At 43.8% G+C, this 11,647-nt stretch overlaps 1 protein-coding gene across 1 annotated transcript in view; it reads left to right on the top strand.

Moving 5' to 3' along the window:
* Positions 1-228: 228 nt before the first annotated feature.
* Positions 229-11,647, top strand: part of LOC144759310 (uncharacterized) — a 90,095-nt gene continuing 78,676 nt past the window's right edge. Inside the window, 2 exon segments of the mRNA XM_078646477.1 lie at positions 229-931; positions 933-1,801. Of these exon segments, the coding sequence (XP_078502603.1) occupies positions 234-931; positions 933-1,801 (1,567 nt within the window). The 5' untranslated portion in view covers positions 229-233.

The raw sequence follows: 11,647 nt of genomic DNA, 5'->3' as shown, positions 1-11,647 counted from the left end.
AGCAGGAACAGACGTAATGTTGGAAACACATTTCAAATCCGTGCCTTTCATAATATATGAACTATGTTGCGGGTATTGTGAAATTTTAATGATTCCATTTTTTTCAGGTTTTAGAAATTCGCAATTTTCTCTGATCAGGAGTATAGTGACCTAACTGTCCTGTGATAACGTGTTGTCTTTTCTCTTTTCCTCTCCTCTGCAGAAACTTGAGACTTGAACATTAATTTACCAGAATGGGCAGAAGACGGGCTCCAGAAAAGAAAGTGACAGCGCAGTGTTCACGTGAATCCGTAGGAGCCACAGTCCCATCTTTACCTCTTCATGATGTCTCAACTTCAAGATCCCGAAATGATGCTCAGAGGGACCAGGACCTGGAACCGCTTTCGGAGAACCTGCCCCACATTATTGTTCTATCCATGCTGGAGGAGTTGGAAGCCAAACTGGATAACTTGATGAATACTGTGGAGGGCGTACCTTCTAGAGTCGCTGGGCTGATTAAGAAAATCTGGATAGAAAAGAATCAAGGTTATCTAGATAATGGTGCAGTGTCTTTGGAGATGGTCTGTCCGGCGAGCATTAGAGATTGTGCTGTTAGCCAGTCTCCTGCGACACCTCAACTGGACAGGTCAGAGGAACCGAGCTTGTGTCTTCAGCCGGTGTTCTCTGATGGGCATGCACCAAAGCTGGAGTGTACGCTCTCCTCGCCAACTGATGTTCAAGGGCGTCCAGAGGAGCCAAGCCTTTGTCTACAGCCAAGGTTTCCTGATCGACATCACCCACAGCAGGACCAGTGCTTGCAGCCTGGGTTTCCAGATAGAAATGGAGTACAGCAGGATTGTCCTCTATCCCGGTGCCCTCAGACAGATCCTCCATGCAGATCACAGGAGGCAAAGCTGTGTCTTCACTCAGAATTTGTTGATGGGCAGAGACCAGAGCGTACAATTAGCGTTCCCAGAAGAGTGGGAGCCAGATGAGCCCCAGAAGCAAGAACCATCTCCATTGTCTGATAATAGCTGGGACCAACAACAGAACCTCTGCCCACACCCACTATTTCCTGATGGACACGAACCACAGCAAAACCACTGTATACAACCCACGCTACCAGATGGGAACGGACCTGATGATCCCTTGGAGGAAGAATTGATGTGTTCTGATTTTCAAGATCGCCAGGAGAACCGCAGCCTACAACCCGTGTCACCTGATGGGAAGTCATCAGATGAACACTTAGAGTCTGGGCTATTGTCCTTTGATGAGTTGGGGTCACAACAAACCCAGTGCCTACAGCAACACCTATGCTTGAAGCAGGAACTTCCTTATGCGCAGGATCCAAACGTGAACTCTGAGCTAGAATCTATGTGCCCTGAAGCACAGGAACCAGATACAAATGACAATCTAGAACCGGCCTATACTGATGCACATGGTTCATATCAGAAGTACAAGCTAGAACCACTGCACACTGCGGCACAGGACCGAGAGCTAGAGTCAGTGCTTCCTGAAGCACAGGAACCAGATCAGAACGACAAGCTTGAACAGACCTGTGCAGATGCACATGGTTCAGATCAAAAGTACAAGCTAGAACCTCCCTGTGCTGATGCAGAGGGTTCAGATCAGAACTACATACTCGAACCACTGCACCCTGAATCACAGCATCAACATCAGAACTGCAAGGCAGAACTGCTCTGTCCTGATGAGCTGGGTCAGTGGGTGCCTCTATCTTTCCTAGGACTGGATACTGCAGATGAAGATTCAATTGCGAGAGGAAATACAAAATCACATTTAGTGCTGTTCGAAGCTACCCCAGGTATGTGTTTTACTATAAATGGACTCTTGGAGTGCATACTAACACATGTAACCTCTTCAAAATGTGTATGGGCAGATTTTAGAAAGTCTCTGAGGGGAGGATTAGGGTTTGGATGGAACCCACTGAGCGGTACTGACCCCCAGAGTACGAGTTCACAGGGTGCAGATGTTTCCCTGCATTTTCCCCCTCTGGTTCCACACAGGACTGCATCCTTCCTGTGCAGAAACAGGCCTGGTTACGGACCCTGCATGAGACAAACAGGCCAGTAGCTCTTCTCGTTCCTTGTTCGTCCCCATTCCAGGCTGAGGAACTGGAAATAGCGCAATTCATGGGAGGAATTACTGGCCAGAATCACACGTAATAGTTGGATACAAGTGATGTGGCGTTCATTGAGAATAGCAGGCATGCGCAGTCTGGAGAGGGAACTGTGTTTCCAGTTGCACAGTTACATTGGGTAAGACGCAGTCGTCTCCAGTTCCTGATATGAAAATACTAGTCTGTATTCGGCCTCAACAGCAGGGCCGACCAGGGATGTTGTTGTCACTGCAGGGTTCTCCTGGAGTGCACACTACCTCATGATAGACAGATACACAAAGGTTATGGAACTCTGAGGTGACTTGCAATAATCTTATTATATGAACCAGGTGGTACTTTATCCCGTATAATACATGGTCACACCATCACCTTTCCCACAAAGCTTGGTGCGTAGCTTCTACATATGCAGCAGCTAACATGTTTACAAACATGAAGAATGAACCTTAAACCTCTTGTGCAAAAGTAAAAATAAAAACTGTTAGATATTTGTTGCAAAAAGATGTTAGAAACAGTTCAATAAAAGTCCATTTAAAACAAAAAGCTGCAGTAGCTCAAAACGTGTAGAAACATGCAGAAAGATTCCACCCTTCCTTTATCTAAGGAAACTATTAAACATATTCCCTCTGCTTCTCATAGTAAACTAGTAACATACAGCAGAAGTAATAAAAGCAAAGTTAGGTTTGTTGCTGTAAACAGCTGCTTCAATTATGCTTCGTGACTTGACCTTCTTTTCACATCAGCTGCTGGCGCTGGCAGCAGGCATTGTGCCCTCAGGACTCGACTGTAATAACATATAAAAGCTGAGTTCTGACGTCTTTTATTCATAATCACTTACTTGGTGCGTCACAAATTCCTGATTATAAATAAATTAGAGACTGCCATTTATACAGGGATTACAGAATCCCATGTAATATAATTATATATATACACATATAATAACTTTGGCACAGTTCAAAGAATCCGCACAAAACTATTTGGGATTGGCATGGCTAGTTTCATGCAGTGTTTTTTTGTCCTCAAATTAAGCCACTAGTCATTTAAGATAGAGCTAGCTGGACCTTTAGCCCATGAATGGTCCGTGCATCTGGACTCGCGGACCCAAATGTAAAAATATATTAGATCCGGTTGGATTAAGGAGCTTTTCCTCCTGTCGTCCATTCCGGATACATAAACCCAAAGTTGGGTCTGCGGACCTGAAGCTCCCTGATTGGGTGGCTACATCTTGAACCATTACATGATGAAGAGACTTGTTCCCCGCATCCTGTAAGAATACTAAAGAAGCCATAAAGAGCCGTGGTGCCATCCTGTCTCTCGCTGGCAAAGGGGCTGCCTAATGTTAAAATGTAGAAAGAAATTGCCGATTTTGAACAGAGGTTGGATTCCACATCATGACCCTTGAGGTCCGCAAACCTTAGGCAGGTGTCTGAGCAGGCACAGTAATTGGCCTTGTACCCTGGTGGATATTTGTGATGTTCGGAGACCTGCTGCTCGGTCTGAAACCCTATCGATGTCCAATAAGGATACACAAGTTTGCAAGGGTTCGAGAACCCCAAGAAAGTGTCCCGGAACCCTTAAAAATAAAAAATAAAGAAACATAAGCCAGGCCCTTCAGGGAATCCCCTGCTGTGGTCAGGCACCGTTGAACACCTGGCCCTGCCTGGAGTAGCCTGCAGGGAACTGTTGCGTGTGTATATGATGAAGAAGAAAAAACCCACTGAAAACAAGCATTGGCAAAACAAATAGGTGTCTCCTATCTGAAAGCTATTGGCTTTGGCAACGTGTTTTAGCCATTATGTACCCCAGTGTGACTGCTGTTCGGCATGGCTAAAAGTTAGTGGCACGAGGTCGGGTGGGGTAGATAGAAGGGGGATAAATTGGGGTAGAGTGCAATGGGGTAGATTGGAGTCAAATGGGGTAGATTGATTTGAGGTAGATTTGGGTGAAATGGAGTAGATTGAGGTGGAGTGGAGTGGATTGGAGTGGGATAGATTGGGAAAGAGTGGGGTGGAATGAGGTAGATTGGAGTAGAGTGGGGAAGACTGGAGTGGAGTAGATTAGAGTTCAGTATAGTTTGGATTGCGGTACATTGGACTGGAGTAGAATAGAGTGGAGTTATATAGAGTGGTGTAGGGTAGATTGGGTTGGGGTGGGGAGGTAGGTTTGGGTAGAGTGGGGTGGAGTGGAATTGGATAGATTGGAGTGGAGTGTTGTGGGGTAGATTAGGGTAGAGTGACATGGGGTCGATTGGGTAGATTGTAGTGGGGTGGATTGGATGGAGTGGGTTAGATTGGATGGAGTGGGGTAGATTGGATGAAGTGGGGAGGGATAGATTAGGTGGAGTGGGGTAGATTACAGTGGAGTGCAGTAGATTATAGTAGATTGTAATGGGGTAGATTGTGGTAGTTTGGAGTGGGTAGATTGTGGTAGTTTGGAGTGGGTAGATTGTGGTAGATTGGATGAAGTGGAGAGGGATAGATTGGGTGGAGTGGGGTAGATTGATGAAGTGGGGAGGTTTAGATTAGGTGGAGTGGGGTAGATTACAGTGGAGTGCAGTAGAGTATGGTAGATTGTAGTGGGGTAGATTGTGGTAGTTTGGAGTGGGTAGATTGTGGTATGAGTGTAGATGAGTTGGATAGATCGCAGTGGGGTAAATTGAAATGGAGTTGGGTAAATTGGACTGAAGTAGAGTGAGGTAGATTGGGGTGAAGTCAGTTAGATTGGAGTAGATTAGAGTTGGGGTAAATTGAAGTGGAGTGAGGTAGACTAGGGTATGTTAGAGCAAAGTGGGGTAAATCTGAGTGGAGTGTGGTAGATTGGGGTGGAGTGGGGTAGTTTGGAGCGGGATGGGGTAGGTTGAGTTAGAGTGGGGTAGATTGCGGTTGGTAAATTGGGAATGGATAGATTGGAATGGGGTGAATTGGAGCGGGATGGATTGGGTAAGTGGCATAGATTGGAGTGGAGTGGTGTGGAGTTGAGTGGCGTAGTGTGGAGTATACTTGGTGGGTAGCGCACTGCCATTACAGACAACACATTTACAGTTGAAATGATCATTACATTTACACCGAAATATGGTTTTACTGCACATAAATGATAAATGTTTGCAAATGTCATCCCTTAGTGTATTAATGTGTTTCAATCATATTCAAATATTTTTCTCCACCCTTCAGTAATACAAAACAAATGTGCTTCATTTGTACTAATTCTGATATATTCTGAAACATCAGCACAATTCTTTTTTTTAGGTCTTGCCGCAACAGCGCTTAACTTTGTGGGCTAACTGTCCACCCATTGCTTTTTATTTGTTTCTTCGAATCTCCGTTAAACAGTCTTGCTTCCAAATGGCTAATCTTTCCTACTTGTCCCTCCTTTTCGTAAATTGTTCCCTCCCACGGAGCACCGTCCCGTTACTTGTATCCTTGCAATGATCCCATATTATCAACTGCTTTAGGCACTTTTTCTTTTTTCTTTGTCTAAGAGCATTTCATATGAGCACTTTTTTCACTCGCTCGAAGCTTTTTTGTAAACGGCTGTAATTCTTGTTCTTATCTCATCACATTTGTTGTTCATTCACAGACCGAGATCAAATGTCAAATGCTGTTTCCCCTAAACAGCCTGTTCTTTCTCTGACTTCATTGTAAGAGAGCCAGTTCCTCACCGTCTCACTCATTGCTGCTTGCCTCTCCTTGCTTGTTATTTATAAAAGCAAATTACTTCATTTTCTTGCCTTCACCACCTCCCCTTCGCATAATGGTAGCAGTCGTTTCAACTAAAGTGCTCTTATCTGCTGCTGCCGACCAGAAACTTCACTGTCGACTGTAAAGTTGGCACCTAAGGTAATGGAAGGACGGCTTGGGGTGGAGGGGACATTGGCATGTACAGAGGGCAGTACCATTGAAGCATCTTCTGCAACTCTCACCAGCAGCATCATGACGCGACCCTGCCACATCTGTACGACGTTTTCAGGCCAAAAGCAGTTTAGGATGATAGCTATAAATTCTATAACCAATCTCTTTGCTACGTACAATCCACTGTACTAAATAATATGAGGCATTCTTGGTACATGTATTTCTAAAATGTCACATGTTGTAATATTTAGGACACATACTATTGTAATGCAAGTTGATCTCTAGTAATGTTTAGGACATGTATTATTTGTAAAGTGGAAATGCTTTCCACTTAAAATTGAATATATATACTTGGTAGTTTGTTTAAAGGACTAATCAAACCAAATGTCAAAAGTACAATGCTGTAGAATTGTGAAGCACTCTGATACCCATTTGGGTCATGTTCGCACTATATAAAACACTAAATTAATAAATGAATAACACACATGAGAGCGGGGAGACCCTCCCCACACACACCTGGTGCCTGCTGTGAAGAAGGTGTGTTAGGGCTGAAAAATTACCTTCACGCCCTGCAAGACCAGCGCCCTCGATGCTGCCTGCGTGGTGGCCATATTGAAGCAGAAAACCATCAGGACATCTCAGGCATTTATAACCAATATCGTGAAAGACGGCAGGCCCGTAGGCGTCTTTGGAAATTAGTGGGCGCTTTGCTAGTGTTATCTTGAGGAAAATAGTCAAATAAAGTATGGCGGCGTGGCCAAACTACTTTTCAAAAATAACATCCTCACACTGGCTGGGATTCCCTGCAACATAGAGCAACCATATCTAGTTTCTTATCAGACTAATAGTTCCCTTTCCCGGCGTTCAGAATTTTTTTTTAATATCAGCATTTTTAGGTGCAGCACCTAAGGAGCTTATTGATGGCACAGTAATAACTCTCTGTTCCCGGCATTCTATTTTCATTAATCATATCCACCACATTTGATTGAAATTCAAAGGGTAGGCGTCAGTAACTATGTGTTAATCTTTGTAACCCCTCAAAATGTAGTAGGATATTTCTTTTTTGACTGATGGTGAGGGACACAGCTAAAAGTCATTTGCAACATCAGTAGGTTTGCAAGGCAAGACCAATTGGCTTTGCCAGTGCTTATTTTTTTGCTATGTGCTAGATAAAAAATCTTACACCTTCTCCTCTTGTATGGATACTCAGCAGAATTGTCACATAAATTCTCTATTTTGAAGTCATAGGAAGAAATGTAAACACCAAGCTTCCTCAAAGAAAGAGCTTGAAATTTGACCTCTGTCTTTGAATGCACTGCAAATGTGACAAGATAAAAACAAGATTTAAAGGCCTTTTTACAGAAAGCGTGTTTGTGGAAGAATACAGTAAACAAGGTTTGGGCAGCGGGAGGGACGGATGTGAGTTAGAAACCACAAATCCAATGGTAAGGAATGGGTGGAATGTATTCCCTCTGATGCTTTCTGAATATCCCCAAGATGTCTTTAGCTATGTCTGGTAGTCGTGGATCTAAAACACAAAGGTCACAATGAAGTTATTATTGGGATTGCTTTTAACATCTTAATTTATTTTTCAAAAGTATTTGAAACTCACTTAAACCATAGTCTGTCTCTCTCTCTGTCTCTCTCTCTCTTGCTTTCTCTGTTTCTCTTTCTTTCTATCCTTCTCTCTCTCTCCTTCTCTTTCTCTTTCTTTCTCTCTTTCTCTCTTTCTCTCTTTCTATTCCTCTCTCTCTCTCTCCCTCTCTTTCTCTGTTTCTCATTCTTTCTATCCTTCTCTCTTTCTCTCTATCTTTGTCTCTCTCTCTCTCACTCTTTCTCTGTTTCTCTGTTTCTCTTTCTTTCTATCTTTCTACCTTTCTATTTCTCTTTCTCTCTCAATCTTTCTCTCTTCTGCTCTTCCTTCCTACCCTCCCACGTCGTTTGTGGTTATAAGAGTTTCTATTGAAAAGCAATTATTTCTTTGCTAATAACTTTGGAATCCTTTGACAAATCTGCACAAACTTTTCAAAAATATGTTTTTTCTGGTTTCTCTTTATTATACCAAATGTGTTTATTTTTGTGGTTTTATATAGTACAATCTTGGCTGAAGGGCATTGAAGCACTTTTCTAAAGAAGAAAGACCAAAATGCTGATTAGATGTGCCATAAAATAACAAATAAGCATCAAAGAAAATAGACTAATCACACAGATCACATTAGGGGAAAAAGTTCAAACAGTTAATATCTGGATACATTGGAAAAGTGGATGCAGAAAAGCGATCACAGATTTATTATTCAGAACGTCTCTCAAGTAGGAGGAATTTGAGTTTATAATTGTGGCAAAACGTGTGGTTGTTCAAGGTGGTTGTGGGAGGGAGTTCCAGATCCTTGTAGCGCTGGCAGAGAAGGCGAGCTTTATAAAGCGTTCTTGCCTGAATGTCGCTTGTTCCAGCAGGAGAACTTTACGAATTCTCGATCCTTGTTCAGATCCAGAGATTTTGAGTTTTTCTACCAAGTAGGAGGGTGTGGAGTTGTGGAGGGATTTGTGGGTGATGCATTCAGTGTTACATTGGTCTGTTGCTTCAATTAGAAGCCATTGTAGGATGTGAAGTATAGAAGAAATATGATTAAAACATGTTGTGACCTGTCACAAAGTGGATAACTGTATGAAGCATTTCTCTCAGTGATGATAATTTTCTCGGGGAAGGCCAGACAGGAAAGAGTTCCAATAATCCAGTCTGAAAAGTACCAGCGTATGGACTACTAAGTTCGTCAGGCACTCTTGTGCTTTGATGAGACTTGCTTCTGAAGGTAAATGAGAATAAATATAGGTCTGTAATTGTTAAGATTGTTCTAGTCGGCATCTGTGTTTTTTGATGAGGGGGTGACTTGGCCGAGTTTGAAGGAGGTTGGCATGGAGCTTCTCGAAAAGGAGGAGTTGATGATTTTGGTTCATGCAGGCGAGATATGATGTGACTGAGATTCTTGACATGCTCAGGAGGGAGGGGATCGGAAATGTGCGATGTTGGTTTCATGCAAGCGAGTAATTTGAGCATTTCTTCTGAAGGGACATAGTCGAATTCAGTCCAATCCTGGATAGGATGAGTTTGGTGAGACGACCATTAGTTGGAGGTAGGGCCTTGGATAGACCCTCTTTGCTAGGGCGACATCTTTGGTATAGGACGGAGAGATGGGTGGGTCAAGAGAGATTTCAATGTTAGATATTTTTTTAGAGAAGAATGTTGCAAACTCTTTGCAGCGCATAGTAGAGTCATTTATTGAGTGTTGAGGGAAAGAGGAGGATTGCTGTTTGATGATGTTGAGAAAGTCTTTAGGTCTGTTCCTAGAATGGTCAAGTTGGTCTCAGAAGAAGGGGGATTTTTCTCTGAAGAAATGTTTTTGTATTTTATGCGTTTAGCTCCTGGTATCGCTAGATGTGTTAACAAGGGTTGTTGTCTCCAGTTTCTTTCAGCCAATCGGAGTTGATGCCTCTTTGTTAAGGTCGTTGTTAAACCAAGAGCTGAAAGGAATACATATGATTTCTTGAGTTTCAATGGGGCGTCTATGTCAAAAAGTTCTTCCATTTATCTGGAGCGTGGCAGTGTTTGGGATGGAGGCTAATGCAGCTGCGTCCCATGCAGGTAAGAGCGGTGGGGCCGGGTGGGGGGATTCAATAGACGACAACGAGGGGGAAAGTATTTATTTAATTTTCGCTTGTCATCGTCTGTTGCATTCCCCCGGCCCTCCACTGCTCTTACCTGCACAGGCCTCTCCTGGGCTAAAGTATTATCCAGCCTGCTGCGGTTGGAGGACTGCGAGGATTCCGGTGGGATAGATAAGTCAAGCTGGGCAGTGGAGGTGTGCCATGAAGAGGGGGTAAGTAGTTTTGGTATCGAAACAGAAGCTTCAGTGCGTCTGGGGATCAGAGAGGCTGTAGGGGGGTAGAGGTGGAGGCCGTGCGAGGGGGTTTGGGAGTAGAAGGTTCAGCTAGTAGATGAGGGTGTGGATGGGAGAGGGTGGAGGGGTGGTGGTTGGAGCGAATGTCATGGCGGCGCAGAGAGCCGGAAATTGGAAAATAGGTAATTTTGTTCAGTGGCTTGGATTAGGATGTTCCCATTTCTGTATATAGTTATGGACCGATCTCCGCTAAAGTTCTGGGATAGGGATATAGTTTGTTTAGATCCATAAGGGACCTTGGTAGCATTAGTTACATGAAGGTGTTGAATGACTTTTTCTCTCCTTTTGGCGGGTTTCGTAGTGTAGAAGATGAATCCATTTTAAGACTTCCGTGTGTTGGATTGTAGAAGATGTCTGTTATTAGTTTCTCTGGGTGTTCTTTAAGGATTTTGTGTTGGTACTTTTTAGCAGCATGTTTGGAGAGGTTCTGCAGAAATGAGTTGGGGGTGTATCTTTCCACGCCCCCGAAGTTTAAGTGATACTCAGAAGTTGTTTTTGGGAAAAACCAAAGTTACACTTCAGGAGAAGCATTCAGAGGTGTGTATAGTGGTCAAGAGGCAGCCTCCAACAGCTGAGATGGCTGCCTGATTGTAACATTGGCCCTTCAGTAGACGGTTGGTGGGCACTTCTTTGGAAGAGTGGGATGCGAGTGTTAGAGGCGTGTGATGTGGAAAAGTAAATTTTGCCATGTTCTGTGTCCCTACGCCTCATCCATCATAGGTTATGTGTGCATGACCAATATGCATATGTTATTCCCCATGTCTGTTTAATGACGCAATTACAGTTGTGTCCACCTCTGGTATGTCAGTTTCCAGTCCTCGTGAATACTACGAATATCAGGCCTATGTAAAGTTATATTGCCACGTTTCTCAGTGTGCACGTTATTTCATTATAAAGTCCCCGTTTCTAGGCCTCAAAAGGGCCCGGACAACAGATTCAGCTCCTGTCTCCTGAAAGCCTCGCTGAGGAGCGATACAGCCCCCACCTGTATCCTCGACCCTTCACTTACTTCCTGCCTCGCAGTGCCCGGTGCAGCTTGGCTCTGCCTCTGAGTCTGCCAAGAGTATGTTATGATTCCAGCTATCAGTTCAGTCCTTCTTCTCTGCATTCCTAAGCTACTGAACTGCATCAATAGTTTCCGTCATTGTCTAGCCTATTCGGCTCCACGTTAGAGAAATACTGTATTAATGGTCATTTAATATTCTTCATCACGCACTACATGTAGAATAATGCATGGTCCAGTCTTAGAATCAAGTTAGCTTTTCCCCTCATGACTTCTAGTTTATATCAACATGTTCCCTAAACATCAGATACCAGATAGGTTTCAAGCACATGTCGCTCCGACCCTCCAGACTCAAGTCTCTGCTCCTAGCACAGAGTTCGTAGCCCCCAGCTTCTCCTAGTAACACGTCATTGCCAGTTTACGCGCACCATTAGGTTAGAGGTCCCGGCTCCTTAGGTAGCCCCCTCCTATGTTTCCGCCCCATTCATGACATATTCTGTTACGTTTGCATCACATGTCTATGTATACTCCCAGTTACACCTACTTTTACTGTTATCTCTCGCGACTGCTACGCGTCACGCCTTCTGCTCCACCCACTGTTACGCCTACTGCAATGTAATGCTATGTGTTTGCGCTATGTATATAAGTTGATGTATTGTTATTAAAAGTTAGCGCGCTCATCCCAGATCCAGCCCCAGCAGCTGCTGGGCCCCCCTATTGCCCTGCT

The sequence above is a fragment of the Lissotriton helveticus genome, chromosome 1_1 (assembly GCF_964261635.1).
Source record: "Lissotriton helveticus chromosome 1_1, aLisHel1.1, whole genome shotgun sequence".
Classification (NCBI taxonomy): Eukaryota; Metazoa; Chordata; class Amphibia; order Caudata; family Salamandridae; genus Lissotriton; species Lissotriton helveticus.
This window is presented reverse-complemented; position numbering and strand designations above follow the sequence as displayed.